This window comes from Pseudonaja textilis, chromosome 1 (genome assembly GCF_049901715.1).
Source record: "Pseudonaja textilis isolate UNSWEBS1 chromosome 1, rPseTex1.2, whole genome shotgun sequence".
Taxonomy (NCBI): domain Eukaryota; kingdom Metazoa; phylum Chordata; class Lepidosauria; order Squamata; family Elapidae; genus Pseudonaja; species Pseudonaja textilis.
In genome coordinates, this window is record NC_141990.1 from 243,254,648 (window position 1) to 243,276,890 (window position 22,243).

The following is a 22,243-nucleotide window of genomic DNA, read 5'->3' on the forward strand; positions in this document are numbered from 1 at the left end:
CATGTGTTGCCGAACCGGTAGTAACTTCTGGCTGGCAATGCCCCAGACCCAGTCACCCAGTTGCTGCTCCCTCGCTTGTCCCACCCACCTCATGCTCGCTCACCCTGCCTGCTTGAACCTAGCCCGCCTAGTCATTCCTTAAGGTTTTTTTTTTCCTCCTGACAATCAGCTGTTCCTTTGATCAGCTGTGCTGGGATTCCCCTCGCTTACTTACTGCTTCACCCAGGAGGCTTCCCTGAGGCCTAGGAAGGCAAAAAAAAAAAACCTTCTGCCCCTCTCCATATTTTGTCTTCATGGGTCCCAGGGAGGCCCCAAAATGAAGCATGGGGGGTTCACCCCCCCATGCTCAGTTTTCTGCCTTCCTAAGCCCTAGGGAAGCCTTCTGGGAGCAAAAACGACCCCCAGGAAGCTTGCCTGAAGCCCATAAGGCCCAAAAAATGGGGTGCTGCTGCAAAAAGCAAAAAAGCCATGCCCACCTAGTCACATGGCCTTGCCCCCTAGCCATGCCCCCTAACCGCCCCCATAGAACCGATAGTGAAACCATTTTAAATCCCACCACCGCTTTGAATGATGTACTGAGAACCACAAAGAATTAGGAGCAGAATCTAAAGATAGAGCCCAAAAGTTACATTACAATCAAAGTATTCATTGACTGTGCAGGTTAAGATATAAATCAATTTTTGAGCAAGTCATAATCCACATATAATCTAAATCATTGGGGATGCTTGAAACACACTAAACCAAAGCACGTGAATCAATCCTGTATAGCATGTAGTTGGCTTATATTTATCTGAATGTCAGTGTGAAGACCTGAAGATTTATTTGAAACTATTAAATAGAGTGAGGTACTTTTAAACCTCTTGTTCTGTGTGAGGGCATAAATAGGAAATGGAGAGGAGAAAAACAAAGGAGGTGCAAGAGAAAAAAGCAAACAATCCAGGAGAAAAGAAATGGATGATTCTGATAGTTGTATTACGAGGGTAGATATTGATCAAGCAGTGAAAATAGAACTGAAAGGGAAAGGAGGGAGAGTTTACCTTGTGCTGTTCCTTGGTTTCTCAGTATACGCACTCCCAGCCTTCATTGCTGCTATAATAATATTCATCCTAATAAAATTTAATGACTGAAGAATTCTGTAAGCTAGTTGGATAAACGATGTTGCACAGTATGTCAAACGTTCAGCTTTCCAGAATGAAATTTTGCCAAAATGAGACTGGCAAACTTTGTTCTGCAGATGGTGTACGAGTCTCTTGTGGTATCATATTAAATTATATAGGCAGTCAGTCAACTCTATAATGCATTGAGCTTAGAGGTGCAATATGCATTGAGTGTTCTGTCAAGAAATGGACTCGGAAGCATAATACAGCTATGCGAGGCAGCTAAAGAGAGAGCTGTTAAGAAGAGGACTTCTTAGCTGTTAAAATGATGACTTGGATAGTGTACAATGGGATGTGGAGTATTTTGCCTCAAAGGTAAGGGATGCTGCAGTGCTTGCTGAATATTTTTTTCCAGGCTTATTGCTGTGACTGATTATCCAAAGGATTTGGATATTTTCTTTTGGTTGCTACTAATTTTTGGTTGCTAATTTTTCTGCTAGCTAATACTATTTTTATGTTGCATTACCTTGCTGTGATATTGTGGTAGGAACAACTATTGAGGTCAACAGTGTAATGAAATTACCTCAAATAAACTGAAAAATGTGGGGGTTTTTTTCCCTTTCCAAACAAATGTGGAATAGTAATCCTAACAATCTCAGATCAGCAATAACTAAAATACAAAGTCATACAAAATAAACTTGGAAATATGTGTTTTTCATAAAGTTGCCCCATCCCAACTCTGTCAAAATTGCTTCATGTTTTAGAATAATAACATATTTTTTTTTATCACCAAGCACTTTTTAATTTTAGGCCCTCTTTATTCTGGGAGTAGCTACCCTCTCAAAGTTGTGCATTATTATTTCTGAATGTGTTTGATGAGGTTTCCCAATGCGAAAATCAGGAAGCCCTTTGGATGTGTTCAAGAGCCTCTGTTGTTAACAGCTGCATGTGTCCTTCCTGCTTTTAACAAAAAAAAATCAGGAAAATATATTGGATAAACTAATATGCATCCATGTTTATGGTATTTAAAGCTGAAATTTTTAAAGAGTGAATGTCCTAGCTAGAAAGAGAAGAATCATCAGCGGTAACAGTCCTGCTGCTGGTGTTAAATGATATGTGCTGAATGTGTGCACCCAGATTATTTCCGAATCACAGTGGAGCTGGATGCAAATCCTCATGAGCAGACTTTCCAAATGAGTTGTGCTACTGGAAATGGGAAAAGGTAATTTTTGCCAATCCCATCTCCTTCCACTGTGACTTGGAGGAATATCTGGTCCTCCAGAGAATATGAGAAGTGATGCAAAAGGCTGCAGAGTAAAAGGAAAATTGATCACATTCTTCTTCAGTACAGCTGTTGTTCCCACTATACCATTCACAGAAAGTCTACCTTGGATACATCCTAGTAGGACTGTCAGAGGGTCAGATTGAAACACAAAATGTGATTCAGAAGATACACACATGCATGCGTACCGCTATTGGAACCACCTTAAAACCAGCTGTCTCTTTTCTTGGGCTCACACTGCCGCTTTTCACAGTTAAGGCACAACCCCAGGAAAAATTGTACTTGGATATTGTTTTTTATGTCAGGTGCTATCTATGTGCCCAGTGAAAAATCCAATCTATATTTAGTGCTTCTTTCAATCTTAATATTTAAGAGCATTGAAACATCACCCACACACCATAGATTCAAGTTCTCTGTTTAAAAGATACACGCATACCAATTATAAACCCAGTCTTTCTGTTTTATTAACTAGAATTTCTTCTGTCAAAATTCACCCAAACCCAGCCAGTTTTGCCATTAGAGAATCTAGTCATGAAAGGCAAGGATTTGGGGGCTCAGACCCCTAAAGCTTTTTCCCTTTAAGTGATGGATTTCTTAGCCACCTTTGAAAACTCTGATTTCCCCAAAGTGATTTATAATATAAAATATACTAAGATCAAATAAAATAGGCTGTAGGTGTGACAACATATTAAAACAACTAGTTTAAATAAATACAAATGCAAGCAAATAATTAAAATAATTTCTCTTTCACCTCCTCCTTTTTTTTGTTCCTCAGAGTCTTCAATGTGAGCAGCCGTGAGAGGGAATCTAGTACAAGTTAAAAGCCCCTGCCCTCTGCTTGGATATTGTAGTTCCTGTTGGCCTCACAATTGTCTTTTTTGTGATCTTTAGTTTACTGGTTTTGCTATTGTAATTCCACTGTTATTCTCTTTTATTACCTTATATTTTCTGCAAGAGGTATAAACCTCTTGGATTAAAGTAGAGTATTTACCCCAGTCTGCCAGTCAGTCAATCAATCAATAAATTAATCAACTATTCATGCTTTCTCTCCCCTCCCCCCCTCCCCCCAAATTAACATACATATTTCAGCATCCAATTTTTTTGTTGGGCTTTTATTCTGGGGTGGTGAAAAGTTTCATTCAGCCTTTTCTACATAGTATCTTCTTCTAGATATAGTCAACTTCAGATCAACTTCAGCTTGGCTGTTTTAGCGGAAAAGCTGAAATCCGGGACAACTGGGAGACCACAAAATGTGTAAAGATGGTTGAGGGATTTTCTAATTAATAGAATTTCTTTCATGGTCATAGCAACATGCTGTCTTAGGTCATCTTTACAGCAAGGACTTTTTAAGAGTTTGAGATGTCAAAAACTGCCCACTTCAAGCCTCTGGATCAGTACTTTATTGTGAATCATACAAGAATCATCCATGTTTCGTTTTATGTTGTGAACTACTTGGAGTTGTTTTTGAGTCCAGCAATACAGAAATATAATAAATATGATAACACAACTTGGGAAACGAGGGTTGCTATACATAAATCATATTTTGTTTTTCTCTTTTCAGGTGAAAATACAAGTATAAAAGTAAAATATTACAATAGTATCAAAGTTATAATGAGAACAAAATTAACTGTCTTTGCCAAAAGAAAAATTACATAGTAGGCATTTTATGTTACTCTTTCTTTCAATCAATATCTTTGTAACATTGATTGGCTCCATATAATCAAAAGTAGAAGAAAACAAAGATATGGAGTAAAATAATGAGCAGTTGAGAAAAATTCAAGGTGCTAGGTCCTTAATTTGCATTATATTCCAAACAATTCTGTGCGGTTGTTTTTCTGACTACTTATTAGTTATGTTTTATTTAAAAGAGAAATTATGCAACCATGGAAAATGGGCATTTCTGAGAATAAGTAGTAATGCATCATCATCAGATTGATGCATATTGTTTGCATACTGTATTCACTTTCAGAAGTGATTGGCTTGGAGTCAGCATTTAATGGATGTGGTCCTCAGTTCTGCTACAGATGGTTTTCTGAAAAATATTTTCAGTTGTAAACACATCTCTTCTTCCCTCCTTTATCAAGTCTTTTAAGAATGAATAAACATTTATTGCTTAACAGTATATGGTTTACATTCTGAAGACACTGTTTTGAATGAACACCTCATAAACAGTCATCTCTGTAATTGTAAATATATTTCTATGGGGATTGTGAAATAATTATTTTGATCCCAATAATACATTTACACATTTAATTATCAGTATTTTGTTGCTAAGCTCAAAACAATTTTTATATTGTGTGCATATGTCAGCATTTTATATTTTAAAATTACACATTATGTACAACAAACAAAATGAAATCTAATGTGTACATACAAGTATTCATGCAAACTAAATATGTAGTATTTTCTTAGTATTTTTCTACTTACCTTCATTGCTACTTTGTTTTGATGTGGATTATGGGCTTTTTCAAATTTAAACATTAAATTGCTTACATTTTCTAAAAATGTAATAGAATCAATAAAAATGAAAGGTGTGCTCTATATTAACTTCCCCAATTTGATAAGCTTGATTGAAAAACAAAACTGCATGGTGTTCCACCTATATGAAATCAAATTCTGCCTTTGCATGCACAATTGTTTCTGAAAATTGGATAGGAAAAGAGGTGGTATTTTACACAGCAGGGAGAGGGAGGGAGAGAGATAGGGAGGGAGGGAGGGAGAGAAAGAGAGGGAGGTATAAACGGGCGGGATTTTACCAGTTCACACTGATTCGCTGGAACCGGTTGTTAACATTCTAAGCAGTTTGGAGAACTGGTTGTTAGAAGAAATTACTGGCCTAATCCTGTAAGGAAGGCAGGAAGGAAACATTCTGGTGTTGCTTACAGAAGCTGCCTCTCCGTTAACCCTTATTACATTCTTGGCAGGACTAGACTTCCTGTCTCTGAAAATTCTCTGGAGTTTTTTTCCCCCTCCTTTGCTGGTACTTTGCTTATGTGGAGTGACCATTCAAAGTTACAATGGCACTGAAAAAAGTGACTTATGACCATTTTTCACACTTACGACTGTTGCAGCATCCCCACAGTCATGAGAGGCCAGGCGAGGAGATGCCTCATGTGAGTGATGTTGAGTTGGCCATGCCCAGCCAACAGCATGACCACCAAGCCACGTCCACCAAGTCATATGACCACCAAGCCATGCCCACCAACTAAGCCATGCCCACAGAACCAGTTGTTAAAAAAATTGAATCCCACCCCCCGGGTATAAATGCCTGTAACTAAGCAGTGTAGATACCATTTCTTTCCCAGAGTTACTTCTGATCAATGTTCAGTTAGTCTGTGTACTTTGTGACTTTATACACTTAGTTTGACTGTAACCAATTGGCAATGCCACTTTTAGACAGTATTACTCATATTCATGTTCAGGCACCCTAATCAGTATAGGTCAATATTAAAACAGCAGCTATATTGTCTTCTATAGATGCTTTGAACCATGGCAGGTAAATGCATCCAAATCAGTAAATAATTGTAATGTGCATAAAATACCAATACCCAATCCTTACAGTAATTTTTAGAAATGCCTATCATTTATTCATAACTATCTTTATGAGCTAGAAAAAGGAAATGTCTCAACTCTTTATAATTTTGGAGTAAATCATTTTACCTAGTTCTCTCCAATCTAGATTACTGTATGTCCTGCTTTGAAGATGAAAGGAGACTTGTATATCCTATCAATAAATGGGGCTAGAATAATCATAAGTTGGGTTTTTTTTAGTGGTGTTTGATAGTATTGAACATGATGTTCCCTTATCACAGCTTTCTGTCTTGGGTTATGAGGCACATTATGAGTCTGGTCTATCTAAGTAATATGGGGTGATTCTCTTCCACTCTGCAGGCTGATAATCCTCAGAGGATGTGTTTATGGGCACACATGGAGTAATGTAAACCACTGAAATAAGCCATTTGTATAATGAATCTCGTTATCAACAGTTTGCAAATTACGACAACACTACCTTTATTTTCCACTAATTCTTAGCTTTGGAAGCTATGGAACTCATAAATTGTCATATATATTCAGTTCTTGGATGAGGGAGAACAAACTTTCTATTGGGAAATGGATGTGTCTTTGGATTGGAAATTATATTATTTGAGTAATAGAATGGCACTGATGTTGAATGGGGTTACACAGTTCCTAAAAACACAATGTGCATCTATGGGATGCTTCTGGATTACATGCTGTTGTATAGGTTAGGTCAGGTGTATTTTTGACAAATCCTGCCTTAGGTACTAATTAGAGTACATTAATTCCTCTTTGAAGCACCTGGAAACCAAAACTACATTGGTACAGAATTGTGCTAAGCAAATAGCAAACCTGTTGTACTCAAGGCCTAAACAATAAGGATTATGTTGACAGAATTAGGAAAATATATGTGGCTTCCTTTTTCGTCTCTTTTTGTTAGTTAGGAAAGATCAGGAATTGCTTGCCAAAGCAAACAAAGAGTTTTTTCCCCACTTTCCCAGCCTTTAAAAAAATGATGACTGTAATTGTTGAGCAGCACAATGTGTGGTTAACCATTAGTAGCAGCTTCTCCTTTTTCATTCCCTATAATCTGAAATAAAATAGTAAGAAGCCTTCAAGATGGAATGTTTGAAATCACTAATGAATGGATATATAAATAGTAACAAAAGACATGAAAAAGTCTAATAAAGCACAACATGGAGGACATGCCTGCATATACTAAAGAAATTAAGCTAATTTAAACCTTGCAGGCACTGCTATTTATGCCTTCTGATAGACTCATCAGTTTCTAGGGACTTTAAAGGGCAGAATTTATTTATATACTTTTATTTTGGAAAAGAAAGCTGCTTCTAGATTAGTGATGGGCAGGAATGAATTCTTCATTGTCGATTTTTGTGTCAGGTTCTTCAAATAGGGGATAGTTTTACTGCTGAATATTGTTAGCTATAGATTTAATTCCATAAATATGAAGAGTTCCACAGATACAAGGGAGCAAGAGAATTGGTATTCCTCCAAAACATTGCATATCTTTCCTGGGCCCCATCCCCTAGTATCTACCTAGCAGAAGTCTACACATACATAAGAGTTGGCACTCTTTCTGCAGTAATTCTGAAGTAAATCGGAACAAACCTCCTAGATGTGCAACATCTAAGGTAGTCCTCACTTAACAAGGGTAATTGGGACCTGAATTGCTAAATGTTGCAGCTAAATGATGATAAAATGAGATATCACGTGACCAGGTTGCTTAGCAACTCTGGCCTGCTTGCAATCCTACTCCCTGTTGCCGTTGTTAAGCAAAAATCATGGGTCGTTGAGGGCTTGGCACGACTGCAACCTTCTGCTTGGCTTCCAACAAGCAATGTCAGTAGGGCTGGAAGTTGTAAGTCCTGGGAAACTTGCAAGCAGGCCAGAGGACTTGCGGATACTACCGAGTAAGGCAGAGGGGTGTTGTGGAGAGTGGGTTCAGGCTAGGGAGAAGTTGCTGTGATGCCACATGAGTGTATGTGGGTTGAGGAGGGAATGTTATGGTGCAGTTTCAGTTTTTAAAAATATAGAACACATTCTTTTGAATGATTTAATGCAGGGGTGTCAAATTCGATTTCATTAAGGGCCCATCGGGGTTGTGTTTGACCTTGGGGGGCCAGGGTGGGCATAGAAAGGGGCATGGCTGGTTTGACATCACTTGTGTGAGGGGCGCCTTGGCGGCCCACGTGCTTTGCCAGTGAAAACGGGCTCCCAAGCTCCATTTTCGGCTGCACTGGCCTCCTGTAACCCTCTGCCAGCAAAAACAGAGCTCTCTGTTTTTGCTGGCAGAGGCCCCATGGGCTGGTCCTTCGCTGTTTCCAGGGTGGCCCCACATATTAGATCTAAGTACCCCGTGGGCCGGATCTGGCCTGCGGGCCTTGAGTTTGACATCCCTGATTTAATGGGTGCATACATTCTTTGCATAATTATTGTACTGGAACTGTTTTGTGAGTGGCCATTATCCACAAATCCTCTGGCCTGCTTGCAGGTTGCCTAGGACTTAGAACTCCCAGACCCATTAACATTGCTTGTTGGAAACTAACAGAAAGTTGCAGTCATGTCAGGTCCTCAATGACCCATAATTTTTGCTTTTTACTGTTATCTGTCAGTTTTGCATTTTGTTTCCTGCTCACTTCATTTTACAATTATCTCTCAACATTGGATAAGAACATAAAGTGCACTCCTTATTGCTACTAAAAGGCATTGTAACATCAAGGAATTTTTTTTTTAATTTCACTAACCTTTTTTTCTTTCCTTTCAGTATCTGAACTACAGGAAGAAGGAATAAATGCCATAAATTTACCACTCAGTCCAATTCCTTTTGAATTAGATCCTGAAGATACTATGTTAGGTAATTTGAAATACTTTTTAAAATTTAAACTGGTCATAAGTATGCCTTTTCTTTTATCATGAGGAATCTTCCTTCTTCATTTCTCTCCATTTTTTTTTCAAAGAGGAAAATGAAGTTCGAACAATGATTGATCCCAATTCAAGAAGTGACCCAAAACTACAGGAGCTAATGAAGGTAATACTTGTTCTTTCATCTTCAAACACTTTGAAAGTAGTCTATAAAATTCAGGCAAAATAAAGTAAGTTGTGTTCTCCGAATCACATCAGCCTTCTACCACCATTTACTCAAGACGTTACTCATTGTAAAACATATTTCCTGTGTTTAAGACAAATGGCTTGTGAATCACTGGATTCTTTAGCAGAAAATATTTTGTGGATTATAGCTTTAACACTAATTGTTCCCCTAAATTTTATTTTTTAAATGGTTTAGGTATTTATTTAAAATAATTTTAATCTTGCCATTTAACTGTTAGGCTTTCCAAGATATAAACAAAGAAATAATCTGAAATATAACAACAAATGATAGCCGAACAAAAATTGAATAATTCATATTTACAGCAGAACTAAAAATATACCCAGTGACTAAATATCAACAATCTGCATTTTTTAAACCTTAAACATAGGTACCACAAATACTTGTGAAATTAATATTCTTTAGCATGTGTGAAGAAAACAGCGTATTGCTGTTCCGTTTCCTCAGAGATGAGGATTTTTTTCCCCAGGTTTGAATGTCAACTTATTTAAAACCAGACATATTTGAAGTTTTTAAAAGAAACAGTGGGTATTTTTAAAATTTAATGGGAATGTCACAGTATAAACTCCAAATTGAAAAAGTAATATTCCATCAATGGAAGATCATTTCATTTAAATTTACTAAAAGAAGGTGGAAAAACCATTTTCGCCAATTTTTCCTACTCTCTGCAGTCCCTCCCATATGCTCCCGGGAATTCTCAAGCTTCTAGAACAGTTTTTTGGGAGGATTACAAAAGATAGTTGAAATTCCTGAAAATCTTCTTTCCCTTCAGTTAACCGATATGGAATGCCCATTTTGTGAGCTGAAATAAGATTTAGTTAATTTAGTTGACCAAAGAGAGTTTTCACCATAATTTCTAAACTTTAATTCATGTGACGAGTAGCAGGTTTTTCTTGGCGAGTTGAAAGCCTGATAGGAATTTAATAAAATTAATGGACCATGTTCATTTCATCTGAATCCAATATTAGTGATTTTGGAAGATTAAAAAAAGAAAGATCAGCTAAACTTCTAGCATTGCTGAAAATAGAGATGAAAGTTCTAATAATTCTGTGCAATTAATATTTTTCTAACAATATGTTTAAGAATGAAGTCAAACTATTCCAAAAGTTTTCATTACTGAAATAGAGATAATTTCGAAGATACTTCCATGTCCACTATTTTTTAAAAAACAAGTTTTATTCGGTTTTCCACATTTTAACATCTCTTTTTAGTGAACAGCACGATTTCAGATTTCACATATACATACAATTATGACCATAGTTACATGTTCAATTTTTGTATTCAATTTCTTATCTTAACAATGCTTTTATACATAATATTAATGTATATTAATCTACTCATTTAATCCTAAATCCTGATGTTAATTCCATTTCAGCTCTCCTCCTATATCATTTCATTTATTTCCATATATTTAATACATGTATTCCATTAATTATTCCATTCATATTTAGACAAAAAAGCCTGCATTCTAGTCCTAGAAATATTTCAATATATTTAATAAACATATTCCATTATTTGTTACAATTATCTCTATACATGAAGGAAAAGAGCATTAGATTCCATTATCGAGAAATAACAGTTTTGTTTTCCATCTTATCAATCTATATGTCCGTATTTCTTAACTATAAGTTTATTTATGTTACCCCCAAAGACCTTGCAGAATCCCCTCTCTAAATATTAATCACCCATTATCTCTATGTCTAATTAAACAATTTTTTCCCATTTTTTTTTACAATTCCCATATTTCTTTGTTCCTAAGTCCTGTTTCTTATCCCTTCTTTCCGCTTGTATTTTCCCCTTTATTCTTTCACTCCAGTTTTTATCCCCCTCTCTATTTATAGCTTCCTTCCACCCTTCGAATTTCTGCTGATTCTTTTTCCCTTTTTTAATTTTCTGGATATTCCCCTCTTTATTTAACTTCTTAAATCTCCTATATTTATTTCCAACTCTTTCCAGAGTTTTTTGTTCTTGATGATGGCCGCTTCTATGATTTGTTCCACCTCCTCTTCTGTCTTTTGTCTTTCTTGTTCATATTCTGCAATTGCATTTTCCATAAATTTTAAAGCAAAGCCCAGCGATTCACCTCACTCTTTTAATATTTCTTTCATGCTTCTAAGTTCCATTTTTAATTCCAGAAGAGATATCACCATTTTACAACTTTCTAATTAGCAATTTAATCCAAATAGTGTCTTTGAAGGACCAACTCTTTTCATACTTAAATGACCTCTGTGATCATATCAAGAGCAACTGCATTCTCTTTGCTGATGATATAAAGCTATTCAACACCACTGACAGTACTGCTACCCTTCAAAAAGACCTTGACTATGTATCAGAATGGTCAAACAAATGGCAACTTCAAATCTCAACAAATAAATGCTCTGTCCTACATATTGGCAAAAAAATTATCAGAAAATAAAATACAGGCTGAATAGTCAAGACCTTGTTGATGATCCAAACTCTGTCAAGGATCTTGGAGTACTCATCTCTAATGACCTAAGTGCTAGAGCCCACTGTAACTACATAGTCAAAAAGGTGTTAAGAGTTGTTAACCTAATCTTACATAGCTTTTTCTCTGGCAATATTACGCTACTAACTAGAGCATACAAAACATTTGCTAGACCAATACTCGAATACAGCTCATCAGTCTGAAACCCACATTACGTATCTAATATTAACACAGTTGAGAAAGTCCAGAAATATTTCACAAGAAGAGTTCTCCACTTCTCTACTTGTTGCAGAATACCTTATGCCACCAGGCTCGAAATTCTAGACCTAGAAAACCTAGAACTACACTGCCTTCGGTCCGATCTAAGTATAGTATATAAAATCATACATTGCAATGTTCTACCTGTCAATGAATACTTCAGCTTCAGCCATAACAACACAAGAGCAAACAAAAGATACAAACTCAAGGTTAATCGCACCAAACTTGATTTCAGGAAATATGACTTCAGCAACAGAGTGGTCAATGTCTGGAATACTCTACCTGACTCTGTGTTTTTTTCCCCAAACCCCAAACACTTTAACCTTAGACTGTCTACTATTGACCTCACCCCTTTCCTAAGAGATCTGTAGGGGGCGTACATAAGCGCACCAATGTGCCTACCGTCCCTGTCCTATTGTTTCTTTTATATATTTTTTATTTTTCTTATATTTATCCATGTATTCATAACTATGTTTTTACTTATACCTATTATCTTGTAAGCAATTGACAAATATAAATAAATAAATACATTTAATTTAATTTCCTACAGTCAGCTTTTATTTTCTTCCTCTCAAGTTTTAGTCCTCATCTAATCCAATGCCAAATCCATGTCAGAATCAACAATTAATCCAAGGGCAGAATCTTTCTGTTTCTTTCTTTGTTTCAATGTTTCAATTTTTCAAAGTTCTTGTTTTATTGTATCAATTTTCCTTACAGTTTTTAAGAAACAGAGTTGTTTAAAAGAAAAACAAGTTAGATTTAACTTAGATGGCACTCTTTGTTATAACAGATCTTTACCCCCTCTTTTCTTTTTCTTTTTCCAATTATTCAGAGCTTTTTCAACCACAGTCTTCCAAACAAAAAGATCAAATCCAATTGGTATTAATTTTTTTCTTTAACAATTTATAGTTCAGCTTTATTAGTGCCTATATAGAATCAGAATATACTTATCCAAATTGATTAGATGATTCCTTCTTCCAGCTTCTACCTTTCTCGGTTCAAAGCCCCACCACTGTCAAAAACAATTCACACCTTTTTTTTCTCTCTTTCTCTTCGCTGCTTTAAATCCTTTCTTTAAAATTCTTTGAAATGTTAATCCTGGGGGTACCTTCCATTTAATTATATTGTCCTATTCCTCCTGTTGTTTGCTTCTTTCTCTCTCTCCTGCACAATCTTATTCCAGTTTAATCTTCCCCTTCAGGGTGACCATTTTAGACCACCGCTTCAGACATCTTCAGGAGGGAGCAATTCCAAAGCCAGGGAGGGGATTTGCAACTCCCTCTACCCAGCTGATGGTCTCCCCTTCCTCCGCCACCCCTACAAGGCAGCTTCTGCCCCAAATCTGATCGATTGGGGCTCTCTGATGGCGAAGCATGGACCAAAGCCGCGCACAGTCATGGTCAGCGGTCCATTTTCTGGGAGATTCAAAACCGGAGGGCCTTCCATGTCCACTTTTTGTAAAGTAGAAGAGAGTCCTTTCTGCTATTCAAACCTTACATATAGATTTTTAATAGTGGAAAGTATCTCCTTGAAAATTTAGAATTTGAGTCCAACATTTTCTTCTATAAACAAAAAAAAGCTAAAAATACAATTTACTGTAAATGATTTATTTGCTGAGAGAACAAATATTGGAATGTGAAGAACATTCTTTAAAATTTCATTGTTTACTTCATGTATAATTATATTAATCTTCAGTACTGATTCAAAACTGGAAAAAAATGTTGTTTGTCCCTTCTGAATCACTGCCAAAAAACCCTACATAATTGTGTTCATCAGATTACTATGACCTGAATATGACTTGAGGATGTCTTTATTTTTTACCTCATGCTTAAATACCATTGAATTTAACTACTGGATTTCTATAATTATATTTTAAGTTCCATTGAATTTCACTATTGAATTGCAATAATTTATATTTTAAGTCTTACCCAGTAACTTATCCAGCAATCATCATTAAGTAGTTGTAATGTCTACTGATAATTGATTAGAAAAATATAATTCTGCTATAAAGTAACTTCAACATTTGGGAAACTGAAAAATGGGTAGCTTTTTTTAAAAAAAAATGGTGTAGCTTAACTCATTTGATATAATATAACATACACCAGCCATAAATAGTCATATTTCAATATCAAGATTTTAATTCTTGTATTTAACTTGATACATTGCATCTTTCGTGTTGAATTTTTTCCTATTATCTTGAACATCATAACATACATTTGCAATGATGCATGGGTAATATTGTTAAATCTTGGTCTCTTTAACAAAGGTATTAATAGACTGGATTAACGATGTATTAGTAGGAGAAAGAATAATAGTAAAAGATCTGGCTGAAGACATGTATGATGGACAAGTACTGCAAAAACTCTTTGGTAAGAAGTAATTTTATTTTCATGCATAGTGTGATGAAATTTTGCCTATATATAGAGTGTTTTTTTTAAAAAAAAAACCAAGAAATAAGAAAAGATAAGTTCCTTTTGTTTCCTAAGAATAATTTGTTCCTACTTTTCATAGATTTTATCCAATGAATGTCTATAATGTCTAAACAGCAAATAACCATTTCCTTTATATTTGTATTATATTTTAAATTATTTTTACTTTACATCTCTCTGAAATTTCTCTTTCTGTAGTGCTATCATATTTAATGATGACATCAAGATTTAAAGGCCGTTTTTGAGGAAAACTATACTATAAAGTTTTGAAAAAATGTTACTATAATTAATATTAGTAAAATATTCTAGTTTTTTTTCCTAGGAACCTCATTAATCACTACTGTCAGATATATATTTTTGGAAGAAATAAATGTAAAATGTATTGAAATCACTGTGCTTTATTAAAAGTATTGAAATCTGCAACAGAAGGAAAGATTTTTTCCTTACTGTACTTAGTTTTGCTTCGTGATTTGTCAGTGGTTACTTTTGAAGTTTTAAATTAGGTTCTCTATAGAAAATCCATTTTGAAATATGTGGAACAGAATGTCTTCACATTGAACTGGGTACATGGAGTTAAGGCAAAGACTTGTTTTTTCTTCCATTATCACTTCAGAGAAGCTTGAGAGCGAGAAACTCAATGTGGCTGAAGTCACACAGTCTGAAATAGCTCAGAAACAGAAGCTACAGACAGTCCTTGAAAAGATCAATGAAACCCTTAAGCTTCCTCCAAGGAACATCAAATGGAACGTGGACTGTGAGTTATTTATTTACAGTAGAATTTGTATTATACAAATTACATTAAAATTGTGTTAAGTTTATTAAATAAGAAAAAAAGACAGAAATGTTTTGTAACCAGAAGCCAATTTAGTGGGGTATGTGTATGAAGACATGAATTTGTGCATGTTTATGAATGTTTTAGATATATTTAAAAGCATATACATACATATATACAAAGACATACTGAGAGAGCGAAAGAAAGAAGCTTGTAATTGTTGGCAAATAATCGTCAACTCAAAGGTTGATAAGTTTAAATTCCAATTGTATGTGCCATATAGCATTCACAAATGAAGGCAAAGTGCTGCATTCGTCAAGGAATATCTTCAAAACTGGAGAGGTCTTTTTGCTGATTTCTGATATAATTTGTAATGGGGCTTTATAGAACAATAAATATGAAAAAGACTGATATCCAAGAAAATCTAAAGGAGTTGGTTCACAGGAAAATAAAAAGTCTAGTCTATGTAATGTTGTTATTTTTTGTATTGTCTCTTGCCCAGAGAACCGAGATAATTTTCTCACAAATTTCAGAGCAAATCCTGTAATACATTTTCTTCATTATGCAAATTCTGCAAAGAATTTACAACCATGTCCAAGAGATGCTTCTGTTTATTCCCTTCAATTCCCAGTTAGCTGAGTTAGGTTGGGAGAAAAAAGCCTTTCCCAGAAGTATTCCTTGGTAAAAGGATATCTAACACTAGAATTCTTTCGTTCAAATCATGCACAGGAGAATCTTCAACTTAGACCAATCCTTTAGTACCATTTGAAGTTATGATGGATTCATCCACCCACCCCCCAAAAAAGATACTTAAGACTCAAATTTGAAGTTCCAATGGGAGCTGCTGCCTGTCCCTCCAGGCATTTGATTGAATTTTGGGCACTTGACAACTGACCCACATTTATGGCCATTTGTAGCATCCCATAATCATATGACGTTTTACATCATTTTTGCCAGAAACTAGTGTTTTCTTCTGGTTTCAGCAAAAAGCACTGGACAGTTTAGCAACTCCCACATTTGCTTAATGACCACCATGTTCATTTAATAATTGCTGTAAAAAATATCATGTGGGTTCCTCAGCTTCCAACCATCATGACATATAATAGAAATTCAGGTTCACCACGGTTGTAAAACAAGGATTTCCTGTATATGATATAATACTCCATCCTTTATCCTAAATATTGTGCTGGATCATCATCCATAAAGTCTGAAAATATTTCTATACACATTAGGTTGTTTTGCTTAAGCATGTTTATCCTATAGGTAGTCTAAAAATGGTATTGTTTGGAAAGTGTTTCATTGTAGTTTTAGTTTGCAAAAGACCTGTTATCAAACATAGACAAACAATACAGTTGAATAGTTGTTATTCAATACAGTTGAACAGTTGTTATTAACAACTATTATATTGTTGTCCTATAATATGTGAGTAATCTTAAATTGAAGCATGCTTAACCTCAAATACTTTGACATGATATTCATGGATACTCCAAGTTAAGGGAATGATTATGATGATGATGAGTTTTGAATTATTTCTTTTGATGATTACAGATTAGAAATTTCCTATAGGAAGTCTTTTGATACCTTGCAGCCTTGTTAGTCTTGAGTACATATACAAAGCCTGCTGTGAAAGACCTCTTAACAAGTTTGAGAGGAATTTTTGAGTCTGTTTAGTAAGTTATTGCACAAGGGTATGGGCTTAAATGGACTCATTCATCTTCCTGCAGACATTATGATACTTAAAAGTAAATTAAGTGCATGTTATAAATCAAAAAAAATATCCTTATATTTTATAAATCAACATTGGAATAGTGTAGATAGAGGAATGTCACTTAGGTATCCATAGATAGCACTTACTACAGCCGCCCAAACCTCTTAAATCACAAGAAGCATGCAACACCTAACCCAATGGAATAATGTTGATTTAGTTGTTTTTATAAGACCCATTGATTTACGGCAGGAAAGAGAAACAGACGAAAATACCCTTGGATTAACCTCTCGTGGGCAAAGTATTAAAAGATAAAATATGCTGCATACTGATAGTTGTTGGCAAGTAAAATATTTCAGTTCCTCTCTTTCAGCTGTCCATGCAAAAAGCCTGGTTGCAATACTGCATCTTTTGGTTGCATTGTCGCAGTATTTTCGGGCCCCCATCAGGCTGCCAGATCATGTGTCTATTCAAGTTGTGGTTGTCCAGGTATGAATGAATGTTTTCTGCATCTCTGCACCCTTTTGAAACTACAGAAAGTATTTAGAAAAAAGGCATGTTTCTGCTTTATTTTTCTTCAATGAGAAAAAAGTCAAAAGCACAGCATTTCTCTTAGAGCTGAGTGTACTGATAGCATAACAGCGGAACGGTAACATTAATATAGTAAAGATTAAATCAGATTTTGGCAAAGTGTAACTCTGAGGTTGTCATGCAAGAGTCCTAAAGTTAATATTTTTCACCTTTCTGGTTGTCTTGCTCCATGTTGTGGCATTCTACTGGGACTATACAAATCTTGTGAAAGAATATACACACAGATCAAATTTTCAAATCATGAAAGAGCCTGCCAATTTCCGGGTTTACATTGCTGCTTCAGAAGCTGCTTCCAGCTCTCTATCTGCATACATGTGCACATGCATTTTGCTTTACTGAGGGAAATGTGAAACGAAGTGGCAACTTGTGCAAACACATGTGGAAGCAGCTCGTAAAAGCCAGGAAACAGAGGTGGCTGCTTTGCAATTTGAAGAGAGATGCTTTGTATATGCTCCCCTGGGTTCAAAGCATTTCCCTCAAAGGATTTGCAGGCTCTACTTTCTACTTCAAATATTTGCATTTGCTCACTGAACACAAGTTTAATAAATGCCTCTTTTGATAGTACATGTTCAACATGGCAAATAATATAGATCTTTCTATCAGTCTGCCAGCTGTATGACCTACCTACAATTTCAAATTCACATTTTAAAATCATTATTATTTTTACTGAACTTGCTTTTGTCAGTTCTTCAGAATTGTTTTTTTTTTTTTCTGGAGAAAGAGACTGTGAAAATTCTAGCTTCCATGATATATATTTCTAAGACAAGCTGCTTCCTGTCTCCTTAAAATAACAGGCAGAACAAGCTTATATTTTGTATAAGTAACCATACACAAATAAGATTGTGGCTGTTTGGAAAACAAACACAACAATACCTGCTTGAAATTGGTTCCCTGGGTTTTATACGAGAATTACTTCAAGTGGAAGGCGGGGGGATACCTTTTGATTCTTGTAGTTAAGCCTTTTTAAAAAATGAGAATACATCACCAAATGAGTAGGACAATATGCCATATTTGCAAAATTACCAGCTACCATTATTACCCTAACGTTGAAGTGAATAATCACCCTACGAAGGTTTGAAGTCCTTCTTTCCATAAAAGGCAGAGGACAGTTTCAAAGCAAACTGGGAATTTAAGACAGAACCCTGGTGATGGCAAGATTCCTGCCTGCTGTCAGGATCTTGATTTTGTTATGCCAAGCCACAAATTTTACTGTTAAATAAAATATAATGTCTCCTTGCTTGATATTTGGAGTGGTTTGGACTGTTACTTTTTAGAAGCTGAACATATATTCAGACTAATTCAGTCAGCCTTAGAAATTCTCTTATTTAGATATTTAACTGGCTGAATTTTGCTTCTGGAGAATCTCCCTTTTCACCACTGGCATCCTTATAAGGGCAGGGCAGAGTTTTCCAGATTTAGCAATTGGCAGGGTTGTGGCATGCAGCTCCCAGAATTCTTGGCAATCAACGCTCTTGTGAACTGAAATCCATAGATCTTGAATATACCATAGTTGGAAGCACTGGTGTAGGAATATATAAATCTTTTTGTACATTTCCACAAGGTGTGGACTGAACCTTCCAGGAAAAAAAAAAGCAGAATAGTATGTATCTGTCAGTTGGAATTGGTTGTTCTTATTTCAAAACTAAATCAAAGTGCTTATTCTGATTTTCAAACCAATTTCCAATTATTATTTTGAAATTTATTTGGAAATGCTTACTTTGACAGAAAGCAAGTTGAAATTCCAGGTTCTGAGAAAAAAACAAAACTAAAGGTGAATGTTTATGTAGAATTTTTTTGTAATAAAAAGCATTTATTAATGTGGAAATGAGGGAAGAGTTATGAATGCATTCACAGTAAAGTGACAGGTAAAAGTAGTTGTCCATCCCTACTTACCACTTATAAAATATAAGTCTCCATCTAGTCTCTTCTTGGCCCATCTTGCATCATGGATCTTCTGCTGCCTTCTGTTTCCTATTTAAAATTACTGACCCTCCCTTAGAATAGGAATAACAGTAACATGAATATTCAGCCATAATGAATGCTTGCCATTAACTTATAAAAATTCCTGTTGAGCTATCCTTATATACACGAGTCAGAGTTCATACAGGAAGATTCCCATCTTAGAATTAATAGTTAATAAAAGTATAAATAAGGAAAGAAATTAGAGAAGATATAATTTTACAGTTTAAATATTGCCTATTTTATGGCTAATTATTGTTATTTTTTTCAGAAACGAGAAGGAATCCTCCAGTCCCGACAGATCCAAGAGGAAATAACTGGCAATACTGAGTAAGTCAAGTCAAGGTTAAGACATTCCAGTTTTACCAAATCTTCCTTGTAGAGTACGGGTTCCACTAATGGAAACTTCAAACAGGCTTCACTCCAAATAATAAAAATAGAAATAATATAAAGATATGGAGATGTTCTCAATATAGGAAGCTTTAAAATCAAATAATTCCTTAAACAAGAAGGTAGTTTTCCCATATATGTTTTCAGGAGTTTTTGTGAGCGCCAACTTAGAAGTCAAATTAGAAACAATTCAGGTAAGGGCTTTCTTAGTTGATGGCACCAGATTTATGGATCTTCTACTCCTTGGTCATTCAGACAGCACCTTCTGTGGCTTTTGTTTTAATGGAATTTTCAGAGTCAATCTTTTCTGCTTTGAATGTAATTAGCAGGTGCATGTTTAATTTGCTTTGCCTACTTGTGCCTTGACCAAAATGTATTAAATGACTCTTAGGAGGACTCATACAAATAATTGCATTATTTCTTTTCTATAGGGCAATGTCAGGACGGCATGGTAAGCACAAATTGATTGTTGACATTTTCTAGATGTTTGTAAATTATTCTCCAATTAATTATGTTATATAATTCAAAGTCAACTAAGTTCACATTCCAAATTTTCTTAATTGATCTGTAAATGTATATTTCTTCTAAAGAAGAATACTTTCTTAATAATTAGAAAATAATTACATTTCTTAAATCAATACTTTGTTATACTTTCTAACCTGCATGGCTGGAGAACAATAGATTTCAAAATAGATCGACATGAATGTGCATTTGGAAAATAAAGGCCAAGAATTATTTGGGTAGACCAAATATTCCTTATTAAATGTAGATGTCAATGACCTTCTGGTGTTTGAATTCCTACACTAGTAATGTAGCATTTAACTATATGTTAAATGTAGTTTAACATTTAACAGGTTGTTCTCATCAACTGTTTTTCAGAACGAGATGCATTTGACACATTGTTTGACCATGCTCCAGATAAACTCAATGTTGTGAAAAAGGTGAGGCAAAAATGTTTTTGACAGGTGCTATTTAACTATCTTGGAAACTCACTGAATTTAATTAGAACTAAACTTTGATGTTGCCAAGACATTCCATAGATTTGTTTTTGTTCTATGCTTTCAGTTGCAGTTGTGTCATCCAGGTACAGAGCAAAGTAGTGTACTCTTCAAGTTCAACCTGAGGCCAAAAGGATGGCCTCTTGAAGAACAATACGCTATCATATATGTACATCAAGGTGCATGGCATCATCCCCCCTTCAAAAAACCTTCACAAAACCTTGAACCCAATCCCCAATTTTCACTAGCTAGGTAAAGCAGCATCAGTTCCAAAGTTGAAAGAGCTCTGTAACCAAAAACATTGTCCCCTTCTTTAATATTTATATTTTGAGTAAATCCAAGATATGTTCATACAATACTTGTCATCTCACTGGATTCTGTCCATGTGGCATCTAATTCCAAATTATTTGGGCAACAAAAGACCTTATAGGAAAGTTTTTCTGACCAAACACCCTGCAAAACTACTATCTAGTAAGACTGCTAGATAGCAATCCACAGATACATTAAGGGTGGGAAGCACTGACACTTTTCCAACCTGACTGCTACCATATAGAGCTGAAGGATCACTAGACAACGAAGGTCCATGATTAACCAAATAGCTCCTCTAGATCTAAAGGATATTCTTTTAAATTACAGCAGTTGAAATAATCTCTGCATTTTGTAGAAGTTGATTGACCAAGCGCCTAGCTGAAGTGCTCTCCAAACTTTTGAGAAAATTCCCAGCAATTGGTGTTGCTTCAGTAGTATCCATACTGTGTCTGTGGCTGACCATCTTAATCCATGGTGCCAACTGGCATCATCAGCCAGGAAATAAATTGACTGTGGCAAAGAACCAAGAGTAACATATGTGATTTTCAGATTTCATCCCTACTTCTCTAAATAAAGGCTATTCTAGTGGGCCTCTAGTATGTGTGATTTGCAACAACAACAAAAAAACACCCCATACTTTATAGAAATCATGTAATCCCAAACCTACCTTAAGTCAGGAATATTAAAATCCCAGAGCCCCCAAAATCAAGGCAAATCTACCATGAGTCAGCCATAATGTCAAACAGCTTAAGTAGGAAGCGTGCTAGGCAGTAGAATAGGCAATACAAGTTAGCTCTGGTGCTAAGTTACGTACTGTAGATATGTACTCTCTCCTCCAGTTATCTGTGCAGCACAGCACCTGGTCACTAATGTATTTTGGAGGATCATTCCCATTCTTCCTCCTAAAGCTTTAGACTGGTGGAATTAGCAAAATATAGCCAGGTACATCTTAGACAAGGGGACTCCCCCTCCATCTGTGCCCAACTAGATTTCAGCAACACGTCCCAGGTGTACTTTCCCCTTCATATGTAGAGGAACATGATCATATTACATGTGGATGTGTCATTCAGCAATATCAGTTTCAGATCAAGGCCTTCTACATTCTGGTATCTAGGATTTGGACTAAGAAAATACTTGGCACCAGTTTTCCAATCTTCCCCTGGAAACTGCCCGTCTCTTGCCTCCCATCATATTTCCCTCTGTATAAGTACTTCAGTTCTCTCTTGGCTTTTTGGCTTCCTATTGATCCTTCTGAATATTCACTGGAGGTACTGTATAGAAAATCGCTGTATGAAAGAGCATCTTATTGAAATCTGAGAAGTTTTACCTGTTTTCCCCTCTACTTAAAATAAATATTTCATAAT

At 35.6% G+C, this 22,243-nt stretch overlaps 1 protein-coding gene across 5 annotated transcripts in view; it reads left to right on the forward strand.

The window, feature by feature from the left end:
• Positions 1-22,243, forward strand: part of PARVA (parvin alpha) — a 73,388-nt gene that overhangs the window by 38,990 nt on the left and 12,155 nt on the right. For all 5 annotated transcript variants that reach the window (XM_026705671.2, XM_087921111.1, XM_026705679.2 and 2 more), the window contains 8 exons: positions 8,681-8,770; positions 8,874-8,944; positions 13,993-14,095; positions 14,769-14,909; positions 17,006-17,121; positions 19,454-19,512; positions 20,004-20,023; positions 20,452-20,513. In XM_026705671.2, coding sequence (XP_026561456.1) covers positions 8,681-8,770; positions 8,874-8,944; positions 13,993-14,095; positions 14,769-14,909; positions 17,006-17,121; positions 19,454-19,512; positions 20,004-20,023; positions 20,452-20,513 — 662 coding nt within the window. The remainder of the gene's footprint in view (positions 1-8,680; positions 8,771-8,873; positions 8,945-13,992; positions 14,096-14,768; positions 14,910-17,005; positions 17,122-19,453; positions 19,513-20,003; positions 20,024-20,451; positions 20,514-22,243) is intronic.